This window comes from Pelmatolapia mariae, linkage group LG13 (assembly GCF_036321145.2).
Source record: "Pelmatolapia mariae isolate MD_Pm_ZW linkage group LG13, Pm_UMD_F_2, whole genome shotgun sequence".
NCBI lineage: Eukaryota > Metazoa > Chordata > Actinopteri > Cichliformes > Cichlidae > Pelmatolapia > Pelmatolapia mariae.
Window position 1 is genome coordinate 36,917,501 of NC_086238.1, and position 21,238 is coordinate 36,938,738.

The following is a 21,238-nucleotide window of genomic DNA, read 5'->3' on the forward strand; positions in this document are numbered from 1 at the left end:
TGCCCCCCGCGACCCTGAAAAGGAGAAATGGAAGCGGCTGGATGGATGTATAAAGTGTAAATTGTGGAGGAAAGAGAGGAAACAGGAGAAGATATTCATAGGTTATCAAATCAAATATCGTTAACTTGCATTTCATTTACAAAAAAAGGAACAGTTTCTTTTTTATGATAGTTTCATTTTAGTACAGAAAATAACTGTACATCAAAGTTATTTATTGACCTGCTCTCCATCAGACTCATCCGGGCCTTGTTTTTGGCACAAAAGCCACATTTCTCACTGACGCAGGAGAAGCATTAAAATCTATGTGAATGTGACCCCTGTGCAGTGTAGCAACACTGTGTGAAAGAGAATTTCTCCATGCCAGCAAACAAACCAAACAAAAAGCACAATGACACAAATGCAAGAATCACTTGTTTCCACTTCTGCCAACTAGAGCTTATGTTCTAAGTGTTCCTTAGATGAGACAAAAATGGGAAAAAGAAACAGATTTTAAAGAGGAGCGTGAGTGTGAACCAAACAGACTAGTTTGTTAAGTAAATTAGTGATGAGATGTTTAAAACGGGCAGGAACTAAACTCAGGGAGCTGTGAGGGGTGGAGACATGCTGCTAAGAGAAGATGGGAGCTGAAATCTCTCATGTTGCTCGTTTCATCTTTCCCATTAATAATGATGTCATGTAGTATGACTCAGGATCATCACGGGAGAAGAGTTTAAGGAGATATTCAATCTCATGTTCATCATCTTATTTACTGAGTGATAGAGAAATATATTACAAACTGAGAGGAAGGACCTAATAATGCCTTTGTTATGATTTGTCAGATGGTTCATGGCCTGATTCTTATATTGCACTTTTCTGCTCGACCTGATCACTCACAGCACTTTGTACAACCTGCCCCATTCACCCAATCACACAGGCACTTTCTGCTGATGAGCCACACCCAGTCACGAAGCACAACTACAGTCTTTCACAGTCGTTCTGCTTCAAAGCCACATGTTCAATTATTTAATGGCAGTGAGCAGGAATCCACAAAGGGATGGCTAGGACCTCAACGCTATAACGTTATCATCAGATGAAGATGCAAAATTCAAAAGAGGAGACAACGTAGGGATAACAGTGCACATGAATATGATTAGAACTAAGTTAGAACTTGTTACTTTTAAAGTGCTGGACTAACCTTTTATACTAATGAGGATTAATACCTTTAATACTGTTTTTACTGTTATACAAAGGGTTCAGAAGGGAGTGTCCACAGATTAGACTTTAATTGAAGGATATTTATTAAAGTAATTTAGCAAATTTAGCAACAGCAGAATCAAATAATTCAAGATTCAAAGTGTTTATTGTCATGTGCACAAAGAAATCATTTCTCTGCACAATGAAAGTCTTTCTCTGCTGTCCACACATAGATGCCGGTTAATATGTGCAAACAGAACTAGAACAGATAAAATACAAATAGTATAAATAAATAAATGGAGACAAAAATTGAAGTGTTAAATAGATGTGTGCAAGAGAGCTATGAGCTCAATATGCTGGTTTAACATGTGAGATGACCTGATGTGCAAAAATTATTATTACTGTTAAAATAGGTCAGCTGTTCAAGAGTCTGACAGCAGTGGGGAGGAAGGAGTTCTGGATTTCACACTGTGTCGGGGGGTGTGGGGTCTTTGAGGATGGAGGCAGCTCTCCTCTGGACTCTGCGATGGCAGATGCGGCCACCTCTCTCCTATAAGCCGCTTTGTGTCACGAGCCTGGGGCTTATGACCCAGCACTTTCGGTTTCTTGTGTTTTGTCATTTTGTATTTTGGTTTGAGTCCACCTTGTTAGTTTAAAGTTGAGTCCTTGTCCTTAGGTTGTTATGTTTAGCTTTTGGTTGTTGGATCTCCCCGTGTCTTTGCTCCTGTATCTTCCTTTGTGTATCTGTGTTCATATAGCTCTGAGTTCCTGTACCTTGTTTCCCCAGCCCGTTATCTCTGTGCCCTCCCCCTCCTCTCTGCATCTCTGTGTTCTTCCTGTGTTACGTTTAAGGTCCGCGTCTTGGGTCAGTATTTTCAGTTCCATGGCCTTCCTGTCTCGTTATGCGTAATTGTCCTCAGCTGTGCTCCCCGTGTGTTCCCACATCCCTCATTACCTTCTGTGTATTTATGTCAGATTCTCTACTCTGAGCTAATCAGTTAGTCTTTGTGAGCCAACATAATCCCTTTCAATCCAGTTATATAGAAATATTTACTTTTTCTCTTTAAAACTTTATCACTCACAGTTTACTCAGTACAACGTCTCTCTCTCTCTCTCTCTCACACACACGCACACACACACACACACACACACACACACACACACACACACACACACACACACACACACACACAAAAAAAAAACCAAACAAAAACAAATAAACAATCCCTGTGTGAAAAAACATTTGAGAAAAGGAACATCATATCAACAGTGAAATGTGGTTGGTGTTATCTTTGTCTAATATTTAAACTTGTTTGATGATCTGAAACATTTAATTGTGACAAACATATAAAAAGGAAAACAGGAAGGGGACATGTATGTAGAAGCATGCAGTGGCTGTAATTGCTGAAAGGCTGTTTCGGCACGACCAGGACGACTGTGCGTGGGGGTCTCTGCATAGCTTCTATGAATGTGTGCTCAGATGGTAGAACAAACAGCACGTTCTCTCCTCATGCTCATTTTGTTCTTGCCCCTGATGAATGTGGCTCTTTCATAGCTGATTTGTTTTGTGTTTGTGCCCTCTGGTTTGCTTCAGTGAATTTAATGAGGTCCCCCTTCTGCTATTGTAATGGCTGCCATGCTTTGTGTGTGTCTCATCTTTGCATTTTAATATGCTACTATTTTCTATCAAGAATCTTCTGTTTCTGTTTAGTGCGAACTTTCATTTGTTTTTGAGTTTATGACAGTGAAAAGTGAACTAACACACATAATAGGGTCAGGTTAGGTTGTTGGTAAGATTGGCTGTCGAGTAAGAAATAAAGGCTCTTTAATTTCTTTATGGTATGTAGTATGGTGGAGAGATGGAACCACAAATCCAGAAAAAATGCATTTCATGAAAGTTATAAATGATTTTATAAGTATTTGATCCCCAAGCAAAACACAACTTAGCACATGGTGGAGAAACCCTTGCTGGTTAGCACAGTGGTAAGATGTTTCTTTTGAATGGTGTGCAGTGATCTGAGGAGGGGCTTCCTTATCACAGAGGAGGAGAATGCTTTAAAATCAAAGTACAGAGGCAGGCAGTGGACGTCTGGAGCTCTCAGTTTCCTGAGAGAAGGGATTTCATGTTTTACTCAAGTAGACGCGGATCCTACAGAATCCACTTATTTTTCAGCTCAAATTCAGAGCTGTATAGAATTGAAAATATTGAGACACACTCCCAATAACATTATAAGATCATTCCCTACTCCTCTGGAACAAAGGACACCAAGGACCAATCAGAGCAGTGGAAATTAAATGCATCCACTTTAAATGATAAGGACTTCACTTCTTTGTAGCCTCATTCAGCGTTGTTTACTGCCACGTATTCAACATACATGCCTGTAAACAACACTCCAGAAATGTCTCCCCTTATAATTTGGGATTGTGCAAAAACATACCTTCAAGAACGAATGATAGCGTATACAAGCCAAACAAAAAGAATTGGAAAACAAGGAAAGAAACCTGATCATATGCATAAACAGCTGGGCTCAACAAATATTCTGAAGGAACTGAGTACAACACATAGAGTAACTCTGACGTCATTAACCGTTTCTGGGTCCTAAACTCTGTCTGCTTCAGGTCCCAAAGTCAAACGAACACTGCAGCGTCACTGAGAGTTAAAAACTGTCTAAATTCTTTCATCTTTAATAAAACGATCAGCATTGCTGCTTTACCAGGTGTAACAATGAAGTTTAACATCCAGGCATCCATGAAAACAGCTTTTATTACATTTAACGGAGTTAGAAGTTAGCAGGAAGTTAGCTCGCTAGCTTCCACCTAAACATGATATAACATGTTCTGACTGAGAGATTTCTGAAACATTCAAACATACAGCTCTGCTATCACTTCCAACATAAATGAAGACAGAAAACTAAACAGCAGTGATGTTTGTAGGTAGGGTTACTGACGTTGGGCTAGCTGGTATATAATGATGTGCTATGCGATCGCTCCTTGAGCTGCTCCGATCAGCTGACTGTGACAGGAAGATGACGCCTTTGCTCGGCTTGACTTCTGCCTGCCTGCGTTGTATTGTATTTTATGCTATAATATCAGCCCTGACGTTTAATTTATGGAGATATGCTGCTGTGATTTACGACCGTTCTTCCTTCCTTACTTCTTGCTACCTATGAAACGTGCCCTAGGCTATTCCAAGAAGAAATCAAGGAAAAGAGGCTGTAGGGCCGGCATCCAGGTACACATTAGACGAGCCTACAGATCGAAGATTTCCCGACTGGTCTGCAGGCATCCCCGGTTTCTGCTGCCAGTTACCCTTCCGGATTTGGTTGCTCCATCGTAAACAACTCCTTCTCTCTGAATGAGCTCTTCACAGGGAAAAACCTGGATTTTCTGTTTCTCACTGAAACATGGCAGAGGGATGGCGAGTTTATTCACCTAAACGAACTGCGTCCTGCAGACTGCTCCTACTTGGGCACCCCCCGTTTAGGTCGCCGTGGTGGAGGACTTGCTGTCGTCTTTAAGGAGAGTTACAAGCATGCAAACTGAAAACTATTCTTCTTTTGAGTCGCAAATAATTAAGGTGGGCTCTACGAACATCTTTTATTGTGTTTTAGTCTATCGCCCTCATTCTTTTAACTTTGTCCAACATGTCTCCGGTCCAACCCATTTAAAAGGCCATACCTTGGACCTTGTTTTTTCCTTGGGCCTCAACATTGGCAATGTGTTTGTTGAAGATGTGCATTTGAGTGATCATAATTGTGTCTTTGTTGAACTCAATTTTAGCTCTAAACAAGCAACTGTGAAGTTAAAAACTCATAGACGCATCATTACTGAGACTACTGCTGAGAGGTTCTCCATTATGTTTGACAATTCTCTACTTTTTACTGGAAACGATGTAAATACTCTTATTCAGTCTTTTAATAGGGAATGCACATCCATTTTGGATCAAGTGGCACCTATTAAAACAAGCTCGGCCTTACAAAAGAAGACATGCCCTTGGATAAATGAGTCTATCTTAAACTTAAGGAGAATATGCCGCAAAACGGAATGACTATGGAAGGAAACCAAACTTGAAGTGCACAGGCTCCATCTTCGAGATCTCATGCTCTCCTTAAATGACATGGTGAAAACTGTTAGATCTGAATATTTTTCTAGACTCATATCAAAAAACAAGAGAAATCCCAAGTTTCTTTTTGACAAAATCAGTGCTATTGTATCCCCAGATGTGTTACCTTTAGATGTACACTCTAAGGTAGATAGTAATAAACTCCTCCAATTTTTTTGTTGATAAGATTAAAGAAATCAATGCTAAAATCTCCCCAAAGCTTTCTTGTTCTCCGAGTGAGACACTTCCTTTGCACTCCTGGTCGACTTTTACAACTGTGACATATGATGAAATAGCAGCCCTGGTGGACAAAATGAAGCCATCCTCAAGCCCCTCAGACATTATCCCCACTAAGCTTTTCATCAATGCCTTTGACACCATTGGTCCTTGGGTTGTGAACCTTTTTTAATGTTTCTCTTCAGACTGGGGTGTTCCCCAGCTTTTTTTAAACATGCCATTGTGGAACCAAGGCTTAAAAACCCCAACCTGGATCCAACACTACTTCAACATTTAAGACCTATCTCCAAACTCCCATTTATGTCAAAACTCCTTGAGAAGGCAGTTGCTGTCCACCCTACAGCATACTTGGAAAAGCACAACATCTATGACCGTTTTCAGTCTGGGTTCCGTAAATTGCATTCCACTGAGACAGCACTACTGAAAGTTACTAATGATATTATGATGTCAGCAGACTCCGGAGAATACACAGTCCTAGTCTTGTTAGACCTTACCTCAGCCTTTGATACAGTCAACCATACCATCCTGATAAACAGACTGAGAGACCTGGTTGGGATGTCTGGCTCTGTTCTAGACTGGTTTTCATCTTATATATCTGAAAGGAGTTTTAGTGTGTCTGCAAACCAGATCATGTCGGAATCTACAGAGCTGCTGTGTGGAGTTCCTCAGGGCTCTGTGCTGGGACCTATTCTGTTTTTAATATACATTCTTCCTTGCTGACGATATTCAGCTATACTATTCATTTAAGCCTGCTGAAGCTCATAAGCTCTCCGATCTGATTGACTGTTTAACCAACATTAAACAATGGTTGAACAATAATTGCTTACAGCTAAACCCGGCCAAAACAGAAACTTTGATTATTGCACCAGACAGTGTAATACCTGATATTAAACGGCGACTGGGTGACTTAGGTTCCTCACAGAAACATAACCTTAGAAACCTGGGTGTTATTTTTGATGAAGCTTTTTCTTCTTCTTCATTTAAATCAGATAGTAAGAACCTGCTTTTTTCACTTGAGGAACATTTCAAAACTTAGATCCATCGTGTCAACAAGTGAACTCGAGATGATAATACATGCTTTTGTCTCTACAAGACTCGACTGCTGTAACAGCCTGTTTACTTGTCTAAACAAGAAAGGGCTAGCTCGTCTACAGGTTGTTCAAAACTCTGCAGCGAGGCTACTGACCAGTTCGAACAAGGGAGCTCATATGACCCCTGTATTAAAGTCGCTGCACTGGCTACCAATCAGATTCAGGTTCCATTTTAAAATTCTAGTTTTAACTTTTAGAGCATCACAGGGACAAGCCCCCCCATATTGCCGATTTGATTCGTACACATACCTCTTCTCATCAAACCAAAGCCTTTTACTGGTCCCCCACACTAGTTTTAGAACTTGAGGGGGCCGATCTTTCCAAGCTGTTGCACCCAGATTGTGGAATGCACTTCCCCTATTTCTACGGTGTTTGGACTCAGTGGAGACCTTCAAAAAGCAGCTAAAGACATTTTTATTTCAAAAAGCTTTTAATTAGACCAGGGTTTTTATGATGTATTTATGACTGTATTGTGTTTTTACCTTGTAAAGCACTTTGACACATGTCTGTGAAAGGTGCGATATAAATAAACGTTACTTACTTACTTACACAGCTATGTTAGCATAACATAAACACAGAGAAGCTGGAGGATGAACGCTAACTTTTTTCCACTCGATAAAAGTTAGCGTGAGGGTTTCTGGTGGTTAGGGACAAATGCAATCGCATGGCAGGATGCTGTAAACGGACCAAACTTCAGTCAGGAGAACAACTGAGATAATCCATCCACAATACGAGGTTAGTCATTAATATGCTGCTGCATGGGCTGGGCTGTAGTTACATTGTAAGTCCACTTTTTTAGGGTCTTGTTCAGATTAAAGAAAAGAAGATAAAAAGCATTAAAACATGTTAAAAACACAACAGCCTTAATAAATGCAGAGCAGTTTAGACCCAAAGGAGGGTTCATACGTCATCACTTAAAGGCTGGTTTAAGTGAAGAATAGAGGGGAATTTAAGACTTGCTAAGCAAAGATATTACAAATATGGAGACAAAGCAAGCAGATTATTAGCATAAACACTAAGAAAACAACAGAAATCTAACACAATACATACAATAAAAGTCCATGTCTTTTTTTCACAACAGGAATTCCCTTACAAAATTCTACAAAAACTTATATAGAATATAAACACTTTTTCCAGTGAGACAACATTTTTAAACTTCCTCAGTCAAATACAAGTATCGAAACTGAAAGAACCATCTACTAAACAACTGGAAGCACAATTGCTGAGTCTGAGATAAAGCAGGCTATAGCAACATTTAAAAACAAAGTCTCTGGTCTTGATAGCTTTATAAATGCTTCAAAGACCTGCTAGAGCCCCTATATCATTACAAGCTTTTAATTATGCCTTGGAGTTAAAAACAATGGCCCCAAATGGTGTGTTTAAAGTTAACATACCACCAGAGCCCAGGTTAGCACTGATGGGTGTTACACCAGATGGGTTAAAGGGAACAACCAAGGTTTACTGTCAGTGTAAATGCATAACAGCTGAATGGTCAGAGCCTCTATCCTATAATATGTAGATACAAAAAGTTTGGAATCTGTAACAAATGGAAAACTTCAAATTAGTGTGTTTGTTACACGTTGGGAACCAGCAATGATGTTACTGATGCAATAAACTTAATGGTAACAATTAGCAATTGTAACATTATTAGATGGATGCTTTATGATTTATTCTTTTTCTAATGTATTTATTTTATGGTTTCTCTTTGTGGATACAAGACAGTTCCACCTGAAGACAGTTTTATTCCCCCTTTTTTTCCTTATGTCGAAGGCACACTTCTTATGCTGACTCAGGCATGGTGATAAAAAGGTGGAACTGTAGAATCAAAGGGAACTTTGTATTCTGAATGTTGTAATTTTTATGCCATTTATAGAATATTACACTTCAATAAAGATGAAGTTTAAAAAATCCCCTCTTCACAAAGACAATGAAGAGGGTGGAGTCTGTGCATAACATCAAAGGTGCTTACATTACAGATGATCTCACATGGTTGTTGAATACATCACACTAAGAAAAGCTCACTCACTGTAACGCACTGGGCTCTCACTCACAAACAAATAGTTTAGCTTGTGTTTGTTGAGAACAATAAAGATATAGACTCTGCTCTTGTGCTTTTATTTTACCAAAAAGGGCAATGGGATTAAAAAGCGTGCAAGAAAAGGAGGAACACTCCGACCTGCATTGTACTTAACTCGATGTGCTCTACAGTCCCTTATAGTAATATTACCCTCTTGGTCCTTGTCATTGGTTGGCTTGAACAAAGCATGGTCATCTGGAGGGTTTTCTGCCAGATGCACATTTACTGTTCTGAAGAATATTTTCAAAATGAAAATGAAATGATTAAAAACATATTTCTAATCTGTGGATCTCAGTCCCCTGTCACTTGTTTGACCCAGTCATCCACTACAACTTGCCCTCTTTGTGGACTCTTCATACTAATTTACCAGACTTTTGTCTCTTTGTTTAACAGGGTGATGAAGGATTAAATGTTACTTTTTGCATTTTCTTGTTTGATCATTTGGAAACATAAGGGCAGGGTATGACTAATAGTTTAACCTTTACTTTGGAAAATGAAATCTTAGGTTTGAACATCATATAGAGTAAATGTAATAAATAAGACTTTTTGTTTTTAGCATTAAAGTTTAGTTTCTGTTTTACCTTAAAATTGATAGATTTGTGAATTAAAGTTCAGCGACTTGAACTCTAAAAAGTTCAATGAACTTTAATTATTTTTAGTGGATTGAGATTGAATGCAGTTTAATTTAATGTGCACTAACAGTCCATCATATTGGTTTGTCTAAAATATTTTCAATCAATAGTTTTCACATAGTATAGAAATGTGATTAATGGGGAAAAAAAGCAGAAATGATGACTTGGTTGGACAAACCCAGCAGTGTTATCACTGCATGGAAGACACAGGGTGTGCCGCAGGATGACTTAAATTATTGTGTGATTGTCATGGATGAGAGAAAGATGAATGCTGGAGGTGAAGAATTAGAATTTCAGTGTAAACATGCCTTAGACATTAAATGAATCACTGAACAGAAGTGAACACTCTGCTGGCACAGAAAGAATTGAAATATTATTTATTATAAGATTACTGTTACTTTACTTTGCTAATTGTGATGAGATTTTTCGACCCTTTGTTGGGAATAAAACTCCAGGTTGTAAAGTGATTTGGGGGAGTGGACTGTGGCTAGATGGAGTCTAGCCACAGGTGGTCTGTAATTCTGCACTGTAATTGCCTGGCAAAGTGTATTATGGGTCTTCAGACCACTCATCCACTCTGTAGGGGATGACAAGAGAAAAGGGTGAATGAGCTGGAAAAATAGGATGGATAACACGATGTCCCGCCGTGAGACAATTCTGCCAGACACTTACAATATGTCTGGGGAGTATTATTATTGTATGCATTCAAAGAACACTTTCACTGAAGGTTATTAAGCCAGACTAATGAAAATGATGGAAGCAAATGGGTAGACAATCTCCTATTCTACTGAAATGCCATTGTGTTTTGAAGACAGGTGTAACACACATTTTCTGCACTTTCCACAAAGAAAATGTTGTCATTTGGCTGTTTGACACCCACAAAGCAGCATCCTTTCACTTCTGGGCCATTTACAGAGTTCCTGGGCAGCAGCCTCTGCAGGAACATGGTTTTCTTTGGTGTTCTGGACCATTTTTTTGGTGCTGCCATTACCAACTATGTAAGCAGCATGTCTAAGTTTCAGAACCTTATCATTTGTACATGTGTTCAAGAAAAACAGTCAGTGTGACCATGGACATCTTTAGTCAGCTGACCTTGATAACAATTTGTTCTGTTTATCGTAGTATTGTGCTTACAGTGTGGAGCTAATTTAAGCCAGTGTCCTGTTAGCAGTGTCCTTTGAATCACGGTGTCGTCTGGATGCACTGAGATCAGGATTAAGGACACCCCCGCTAATAGTGGCTGTTGATTATTTGTTGATTATTTAACCAACAGGAAGTTTATTTTCAGGTTTAATTAAGTACTAATTACTAAGTTAATGTAAGTTTGTCATTTTTAAATAAAATAATATCTAGAAGTTGTCCCCTAACAGGAGTATGGCTGCATCGCAGGTTTGAGCTTCTTGCATCAGTCAGCCAGGAGTCGACTGATGCAGGAAGCATGCCGTGCATGTTGTTTTTGTAGATGAATGAATGGTTGTCTCCAAGAATGTAACGTTTAAAAAAGAGTGCTTATGGCCTCAGCCTTAGAGGCTCGTTTGTGGGTAATGTGAAGGGTCAGAAGATACAAGGAGATACATTAAATGTTTTAGTTTGGGATAAATAAAGATGAGCAGGAAAGAAAATGAACCCTTATCATAAAAATGTTCATTTAAACTAGCTCTATATCATATAGACAGTGTTGGGAAGGTTACTTTTAAAATGTATTCTACGGTGGCCCCTAGAGACAAAACACGTACAAAATCCAAAACACATGCAAACTCCAAAACACTTGCAAAATCCAAAACACATGCAAAATCCAAAACACATGCAAACTCCAAAACACATGCAAAATACAAAACACGTACAAAATCCAAAACACATGCAAACTCCAAAACACATGCAAAATACAAAACACATGCAAACTCCAAAACACTTGCAAACTCCAAAACACTTGCAAACTCCAAAACACATGCAAACTCCAAAACACATGCAAAATACAAAACACGTACAAAATACAAAACACGTACAAAATCCAAAACACGTGCAAACTCCAAAACACGTGCAAACTCCAAAACACGTGCAAACTCCAAAACACATGCAAACTCCAAAACACTTGCAAACTCCAAAACATGCAAACTCCAAAACACTTGCAAACTCCAAAACACTTGCAAACTCCAAAACACTTGCAAACTCCAAATCACAACGGAAGTGCTCCAGGACGCTAGGGGCAGTGTTGAGCTCGATTTGCAAAATAAACGGCAAGTTTGTCTATATGGGACGGTCTAGTCTCCGTCGCGCTTCCCAGGTTGCCTAGCAACCATGATACTAACCGCTGGAAACGTGTCATACAGCTTTGTTTGACAGAAATGAAGGCGAACATTTTGTTCATTTGTTTGTTTGTTTCTACAAGAGCTTTGTGTGATTTGATAAGTATCTGAGGCTGAGACCACAGGACAGTAAAACATAATTGTTGGGCTTCATTTCTGTACTGAACAGTCATTTAAGATTAGTTAGTAAATAACATTTAGCTAATGTTGTTCATGAGACTAAAGTCATATCACTTTGGTAATGTAAATATAATATGGCCCATATTATAGTTATTATATTAATCATTATTAGCTATTACAGCAGTGAACATGAACTCTGTGTCAAATACTGAGCTTCAGTACAGATTCAAGTTGCAGTTATTTATATGTCTTATCACCTTAAATCTTCACTCAAAGACAAGTATCTTTGACAGTGTATATGTAGATGTATTATATATAAGAGACAAATGTTGTTCCTTCAGTATGTTGGCATTACTAAATTTGTCTCATTGCTTACATATATTTATAAAAAGAAAATGTACGAGCTGTGATAACTGTTTCTGATAGAATGAAGATCAGACTGATATATTGAATATTCCTTTATTGGGTGAGAAAATCAGACCATGTCATAACTGCTTTAAGTCATACAGAATAGATATCAGAGCCTTAAACAGGCTGACTTCTGCTAAATGGGTCAAACTGGGCAGAAAGTAAACAAACACATAACATCCTTATAGAATATGATGTAACACTATAGATCAACTTACCTCAGAATATATAAAGCATATAAACAATTACAGCAATATGATGCAACACACACAGCAGTACTACTAATCCAAAATACTCAAAGCTTCATAGAACTGAAACAAACATTTATTTTTAGCTCCATTCTGCTGCTGATACATACTTTAGGTTTCTGAATATTAAACTTGTTGCTGCCTTTCATAGTGTGTAACTTGAAGGCCCTGAGTACTTTCTCCCACACTGAAAACACTGGAATGATAACATTATTTGAACATTACCTAATAAGACTGATTCAGGACAGACAGTTAGTTATGTTAAACTTTCCTAGCAGTCCTTCACAAACAGGGAACAGTCTGTCTATTCTCTCCATCTGTCAGCTGCTGCTGGCTCTTCCTCCTCCTCTTCCTCACACACTGCTGAGTTTGTCCTGGTGGATCATCAGGGGTGCAAAGCCTCACAGATGATGTGCAGCAGTGGGTCCCTCAGTCTGTCCTCACTCTGGACACTTGCAGTTGTCACACATGGAAATCAAATGTGTGATAAGCTGCAGGATTCAAACACAAGTGTAACTTATAAATACATGTTCATACTTTTATTACACAATCAGAGAGAAAGAAAGAGAGAGAGAGTGCAGGACAGACAGACAGGTGACAGTCTCAGGTGTATACACTGCTACAAAACAGCACAAGAGAAGGAGGATTTAGTGTTTGTGTTATTACGAGTGCTAAACAAGAAGAGTTCCAGATGGTACAGTGGACACATGTGTGACTCCTGTGATTAAAGCGTCTTTCTTTCAGCTTAACGAGTGAACCGTCAGCTCGTTCAAACACACGTTAAAGTCCGTTTGGCTCGACACCACCGAACAGAGGCAGCAATATAACATAGCTAACATTAACAGTGCAGTGAATCCTGCTTGATATTCAGGACTGCAAAGCGAGCAGCATTCACTGACTTTCAGCTTGTTGTGATTGTGGATATATGACTGACTTTAATTATCCATAAAATCATCACATTCTCTGTAAGATTAAGGTCGACTATTGAACGGCGTATATTTTGAAGTAAAGGCTTTAAAACCAAGTTAGTACAAACATCGCTAATGTCACATAACTTTCCCGACATGTGGCCAACAGTAATGTTTTAATGTTCTTCATTATAAAAACATTTGCACATAAATAAGTGACATAATATTCAGTACTTACTTTTGAAAGTTTACTCTTCGGCGGCTCCGCTTCCGCCGTTTTTTTCGGCAAAATTATCCACACCACCGCTGCGCTATGAAATCTGGGATATGTTGGGCCATGAAGGCTACACCGACCCATCCTTAAAATTCAGGGAAATTAAGGACGCATTTGAGGGCAGCATTTCGAGCAGCCTTTGAATTGGGACAGCCTTCGTCGTGTCGCTGTGACATAATCGGCCTTAAAATGCGGCCTTTAAGGCTGCAGACAGCCCAAATCCGGTCATTGGTACTTCCTGGCTTGTGTAGTTACTAGGTAACAAAAGCTCAACACTGCCCCTAGCGTCATGGAGCACTTCCGTTGTGTTTTGGAGTTTGCATGTGTTTTGGATTTTGCAAGTGTTTTGGAGTTTGCATGTGTTTTGGAGTTTGCATGTGTTTTGCATTTTGCATGTGTTTTGGAGTTTGCAAGTGTTTTGGAGTTTGCATGTGTTTTGTATTTTGCATGTATTTTGGAGTTTGCATGTGTTTTGGAGTTTGTACGTGTTTTGTATTTTGCATGTGTTTTGGAGTTTGCATGTGTTTTGGATTTTGCAAGTGTTTTGTAGTTTGCAAGTGATTTGGAGTTTGCATGTGTTTTGTAGTTTGCACGTGCTTTGTCTCTAGGGGCCACCGTAGTATTCCACTACAGATTACAGGTTACATGCCCCAAAATGTATTTTGTAACGTATTCTGAATACTTTGGATTACTTAATATATTATCATGCTTTTTACAACTACATGAATGTGCTATTGCTGTGTGATTTATTAGTATTACTGAAGGTTACTCTCCATACCAATACCAACTAGATGTTTAAATCTTAATATAAATGAGTAACAGTAGGTGGACATTAGGTAAGGCTGCACTTTTTGCAGCGATCTCGTATAGAAAACTATTCCGCGCGTATATAAAACAGGTCCGCGGCTCCGAACCGTAGTAAAGGGACCTCTGGCTAATACGTCGGGTTCGTGTCGGGCTCGTAGCCGAAAACTAGTATTGAGATTTAAATTTATAATCTGAATACGTACTTCCTGGCCACATTATTTTATAGAAGAGAAGGTCTAACTTTAGGCCTACAAGGTCTTGACAGGAAATACAGGCTTGTGCAGAGTATGCTTTACAAAAGTGAAACCGAAAGCAGAGTCTGAGTGCAAGTATTTTGAGCAGGTTATTTTATTATGCATTTATATCTTTGATTAAGCTTTGATTAAGTTTTAAAGTTTTAAGTTTTAAGAGTTAAGCAGTCTCGTTTATATTTTGAGTAACATCATTTGAGTGTGACATTTAGTCTAGAAATTACACATATAGTTTCAGCTGTGTACGTGCTGGCCTTCTGTCTAGTGGAACGGTTACAAGGTCTAGCTGGGGAGCTGAGAGGTGAAACAAAGTGCAAGCAGAGGCTGACACATACACACACACACATCGTAGATAGACTCAGTTATATAGGTAAAAGTTAATCTTATGTTTTGCTTGCAACTGCAAAATTGTGCGTGCATATGTGACTGTTTGATGAAGAAGCAGGTGCAGGATGTTCCAGAGACAAGCGACAGCGAAGGCGAGCTGAGGGGAAGCACCTGGATGGAGACGAGACAATGTTCTTTTAAACTGTGTCAAAAGTTAACTGAACGTTTGTGGTTTTGGACTGACGTATGTTTTACTGAATCTGCCTGACAACAGGAGAGGGGCTGTACTATTTCACCCCTATAAATATTGGGTTCTGACTATTGTAAGAGAGTTCAACACTGAATCTGTACAGTGTTGGCTCCACGCTGCGTGTATTCATTAAAATGTCGTCTAATTGCACCCGGCCGGATCAGTGGTCATTATTTTGGTCTACCTCCTCAATTTCTGAACCCTTAACATTTGGGGGCTCGTCCGGTGAAAGGCGGAATTTTGGAGGTGTAGACGGAGAGATCCGGGGTCCGTGGTGATTAGACGGGCAGACGCTAATCAGTAGTGAAAGTGAGGAGGCATTCCCCGGGGCATTTAAAGGTAAGACACTGCCTGTTGAAATATATTTCCAAAAAGTGTCACATTGGGCATGTCAAATTAAAGCCTAATCACTGAAATTACTGGTGAATGTCTGTTTTGATTTTGGTGAAAATCTCATGGAAACTGAAGTTGAAGTAATGATAATGAAATGAAAGTGATAAAGTGACAGTACTGAGTTAAAGAGAATAAAGGAAAAGGAAAAGAATTAAAGTGAGTTCGAGTCTCACGTAGAAAGTAGGGAATTTGGTCATTTTTGGTGGGTTCGAGTCCCATTGGTCATTTGGTCTATCTTGTGATGGTCATTTTGTGGGTTCGAGTCCCCTATGTCCACAAGGATAGATCTGCCTCAATCTTAATCCTGTTCTGGGGGTAGATTGTTGTTTTAAATTATTATAAATTTGTCTAGGACGACAGCGGCGTCTGTTAAGAAGCGCATTTTTCTCCTTGGTAACGCTTGCGCCTGGGCAGGACGCTGACCCTTGACCTACCCTGAAGAGTAGGGATAGTACCGTCGACAGCGGGGAAGAGTTTGGAGAGATGATAAGCCTAACTTTTTTTTCCCTTTTAATTTCTTAAGTCCAGGTGACACATTTTGAGTTTTATTTGGAAAATGTCGTCTAATTGCACCCGGCCGGATCAGTGGTCATTATTTTGGTCTACCTCCTCAATTTCTGAACCCTTAACACTAGCTTTACTTTGTTGTGTGGGTCAAGTTTTAGACAGAGAGAGGCGTTGAAAGGCTGCTCCAACGGAACTTATTGTTTTGGAGGAAAACACGAACACAGTGTACAGTCGAGTCTTAATAGCTTACTTACAAATGGGCTCGTCAGGCACTCTTCTTGGCTGCAGTGGTTATTATTATATTTACATGCTTCATACCTGGAAGCATGCCTGGAACACTCTGCCTGTTACCTTCATATTAAATCATTTTTTGAATAATACTTTCAAAAAATATTTCTTCACGTCATTGTGCGGGCTGCAAGTAGAGGTGACATGGGCCGCAAAATTGAGATACAGGCACTGAATGCCACCTTTTTAAACAGTAACTTTTAAACTAACAGAATACGGTTACTCATATTTTGTATTTTACATACGTAACACCGGTACATGTATTCTGTTACTCCCCAACGCTGCATATAGATGTATAAATGATGACCTGCAAATCTGTAGTCCTTGTTCTCTACACAGTAGCAAAAGCTTACAGCTGCACAAATGCACGGCATAAAAAGAAGGTGCATAAATGAAAAAGTATAAAAGGAATAAAATTCCTACTGATGTTCAACTAATGTTAAAGACATGCTTTAAAAATGACACGACAGTGTGTAACTTTATATAAATAATCAATAGAAAATGAACTGCACTGTAGGACTGCATAATAAACATTTTACTGTCTTCATGTACAGATGCAATGGCTGATCCTTCTCCAGCAAAGAGCATGGGCGACCCTGGAATTACACCTCTCTCTCCTTCACACACTCAGGTGACTCTCTGTCATGTGTTCATGTTTGTAATTATTGTCCCTACAGGACGAGTGTGATCTGACACGTTTCTTCTCCTGTTTCTCACATTGTTCTTGTCATTCTGGTAATCTGATTACCTTTGTATCATGTTTGAGTGCCACAACACCTGGCATTGGAGAGTCATGGTCTATTTAATGTATTCTACAGCAGTAACAGCAAAGTACTTACAAACTGTTAGGTAAAGACAGTCTGCTCTTCATTTATGTCTTCACTCATATACAGTGGCTTGCAAAAGTAAAGAAATTTTCCACATTTTGTCACATTACAGCCACAAACATGAATCAATTTCATTGGAATTCCACGTGAAAGACCAATACAAAGTGGTGTACACGTGAGAAGTGGAACGAAAATCATACATGATTCCAAACATTTTTTACAAATAAATAACTGCAAAGTGGGGTGTGCGTAATTATTCAGCCCCCTGAGTCAATACTTTGTAGAACCACCTTTTGCTGCAATTCCAGCTGCCAGTCTTTTAGGGTATGTCTCTACCAGCTTTGCACATCTACAGACTGAAATCCTTGCCCATTCTTCTTTGCAAAACAGCTCCAGCTCAGTCAGATTAGATGAACAGCGTTTGTGAACAGCAGTTTTCAGATCTTGCCACAGATTCTGGATTGGATTTAGATCTGGACTTTGACTGGGCCATTCTAACACATGGATATGTTTTGTTTTAAACCATTCCATTGTTGCCCTGGCTTTATGTTTAGGGTCGTTGTCCTGCTGGAAGGTGAACCTCCGCCCCAGTCTGAAATCTTTTGCAGACTCCAAGAGGTTTTCTTCCAAGATTGCCCTGTATTTGGCTCCATCCATCTTCCCATCAACTCTGACCAGCTTCCCTGTCCCTGCTGAAGAGAAGCACCCCCAGAGCATGATGCTGCCACCACCATATTTGACAGTGGGGATGGTGTGTTCAGAGTGATGTGCGATGTTAGTTTTCCGCCACACATAGCGTTTTGCATTTTGGTCTCATCTGACCAGAGCACCTTCTTCCACATGTTTGCTGTGTCCCCCACATGGCTTGTGGCAAACTGCAAACGGGACTTCTTATGGTTTTCTGTTAACAATGGCTTTCTTCTTGCCACTCTTCCATAAAGGCCAACTTTGTGCAGTGCATGACTAATAGTTGTCCTATGGACAGCTTCCCCCACCTGAGCTGTAGATCTCTGCAGCTCGTCCAGAGTCACCATGGGCCTCTTGGCTGCATTTCTGATCAGCGCTCTCCTTGTTCGGCCTGTGAGTTTAGGTGGACGGCCTTGTCTTGGTAGGTTTACAGTTGTGCCATACTCCTTCCATTTCTGAATGATCGCTTGAACAGTGCTCCGTGGGATGTTCAAGGCTTGGGAAATCTTTTTGTAGCCTAAGCCTGCTTTAAATGTCTCAATAACTTTATCCCTGACCTGTCTGGTGTGTTCTTTGGACTTCATGGTGTTGTTGCTCCCAATATTCTCTTAGACAACCTCTGAGGCCGTCACAGAGCAGCTGTATTTGTACTGACATTAGATTACACACAGGTGCACTCTATTTAGTCATTAGCACTCATCAGGCAATGTCTATGGGCAACTGACTGCACCCAGACCAAAGGGGGCTGAATAATTACGCACGCCCCACTTTTCAGTTATTTATTTGTAACAAATGTTTGGAATCATGTATGATTTTCGTTCCACTTCTCACGTGTACACCACTTTGTATTGGTCTTTCACATGGAATTCCAATAAAATTGATTCATGTTTGTGGCTGTAATGTGACAAAATGTGGAAAAGTTCAAGGGGGCCGAATACTTTTGCAAGCCACTGTATGTTACATAACAGCAGGAGACTGAGTAAATGCAGAAATAAACCTGCAGTCTCCATCATCATTGTGCCATTCAAAGTGAACACTGAACATCCTGCAGATATTTACTAACCTGTGATATCACTTTACCATTTTGGTAAATGTGGTTGTTTTGAACTCATCCTATGCCATCATATGTCTTAACACCATCAAACTGTCTGTTCCTCTTTGTGCACAGCAGAATGATACAGACCAGGTACCGTCAGGGCCGTCCTTTGTGGTCGTAGTTGCCATTGACTTTGGCACCACATCCAGCGGTTATGCTTATGCCTTTGCTAAGGAACCAGAGTGCATTCACACCATGAGGTAGGCTGACACTGCAATGGAAACTGAGGGGGAATGTGATGGTGGGCTGGTGGTGCACTGAACTTGATCAGTTCGGCTGATTGTGAACAAAAATTAAAAACAGTCTTTTATCACCAAGGTTGAAGGAAGATGTTCTGGCAGGCAAATGAAAACACAAGCTGAGTTTTGACTAAATTTAGCTAATTGGACATATGACACAGAAAAGTGTCAGCAAAACACGGACAAAAGGAGGAAGAATATAAATTTGAAGTTACTTTTTAATGTTTAATCGATTGCGCAAATAATTTAAGAGATTCATTTCATGATGAACATCTAGCATAAAGGTAAAAACATTGCTTTTGTTTGCCTGTTGGAGTTTAATCTGTGAGACTGGTGGAGACCTCTGGCAGACACAGAGGTAACTGGAGCTGCACAGGGCACTGGCTCAGCCCAGGCAGTGCTGACACGGTGCAGTTCCCCGGGGGCTGCTTAATCTTCAGGGGTCCAGAATCAACTGGGGACTGAGAGACTAGCCTCTGGGGAGGCCCTGGAGTGAATAACTGTACCTAAAGCAGCTACGTTGTGAGAAACACCCTGGGTGGGAATTAGATTTTCTCCCTGCATAGAGATAATGGATGGCTGAGAGGGCGACAGAACTGGAGATTGACCTACAGGTAACGTAGACACTGGAGACTGAGCTGAAGGCTGCTGGGCAGCTAACTGAAAATCACGGCCCCGGAATAAATAGTCCCAAAGTCAGAAAACCCATGATTAACGTCTCTTTCGCTCACCACAGCCGGCAATTCAGAAGTCTCGGGGTCTGGCTGAGGCGAGGGGCGTCGGTGGCGTGATCACCACTTCCCTTTTGAAGGCTGGACCGACGGGCCAGACAGAACGTCCTCCGGCGGGCCGGGCAGCAAAGCAGTTGTGGTTGGGTGAAGGTGTAACGTGTTGATGATGAAGTTCCGTGCGAGTGGGTGAAGCGCATCCAGTAGCCAGGGGAGACTGGAAATTAATCGCTGTAGCCTTGTTTCCACAGCGCGATGAAACTCCTTCCCCTCATGATCGAGCCACAGTTGAAGGAGTCCACGGAATAAATAATGTCCTGGCGAAGGTCTTCTGACTGGTTGAATGCCGATGGGTCCATGTTGGCCGGTTCGTACTGTTACAGCTCGCGGGACGAGCCGTGTGGAGTTTAATGAGGACCCAAGATGCTGGCAGCTGAGATGCAGGGGAGTTTTATTGAAGGTGGAGATACAAACAGAAACGGCAAAGCTGTGGAGGAAACTAAGCAAAACCTAAACTGGAAAAAATGAACAAAACAAACCTGAAACGTTAAAAGGAGACCCGGGGAGAAAAACATAGGAACACGCAGGGAGATACACAGGTTGACGGAGGGAAATAACGCAGATGAACCAGCAACAGGCAGGAGAACACACAGGGCTTAAATACACACAGCAGTAATCAGGGGATGGGAGACATTAGGGGAGCACACCTGGGAGAAATCAGAGCTGACGAGACAGGGGAAACGTAAACACACATGAGACAGAGACCTTCAGAATAAAACAGGAAACTCACAAACACTGAACTTAACAGACAGATTCACAAGCAGTGTGACACCATGGACAGAAAGAAGGCAACACAGAGAAGTGGAGCACAGAATTAACACTGGGAAACCAAATAACAAAACCTAAAAACAAGAACTCAGGAAGTACTACAAAACTAGGGAGCTAGAAATACTAGGACAGAAGCCAAAACACAAACAGTCATAATTCATAATAAAATCAAAAGTAAAAGTACAAAACCCAAAAACACTGGGTCACCGACCCAGGACCGTGACAACAATTGTGCCGATTAGTTGGCTAGTCGACTAGTAACGCACATTCCTAATATATAGATGTATATGTATATATTTATGTCTGACCTCGAGGTGATAACTTAAACAGGAAGTCACCTAGGATTTTCATGTTGGTGCCCAAACCACCTGAACTGGCTCCTTTTCATGTGGAGGAGCAGCGGCTCTACTCTGAACTCCTCTCAATCGGCTGCA

The 21,238-nt window shown here is 40.4% G+C and overlaps 1 protein-coding gene across 5 annotated transcripts in view; it reads left to right on the plus strand.

Moving 5' to 3' along the window:
• hspa12a (heat shock protein 12A) overlaps positions 1–21,238 on the plus strand; it is an 85,925-nt gene that overhangs the window by 12,737 nt on the left and 51,950 nt on the right. For 3 of the 5 annotated variants that reach the window (XM_063492016.1, XM_063492020.1, XM_063492017.1), the window contains exons 2-3: positions 16,954–17,030; positions 19,082–19,209. In XM_063492016.1, the coding sequence (XP_063348086.1) occupies positions 16,954–17,030; positions 19,082–19,209 (205 nt within the window). The remainder of the gene's footprint in view (positions 1–16,953; positions 17,031–19,081; positions 19,210–21,238) is intronic. The other 2 variants (XM_063492018.1, XM_063492019.1) reach the window with 1 other exon arrangement.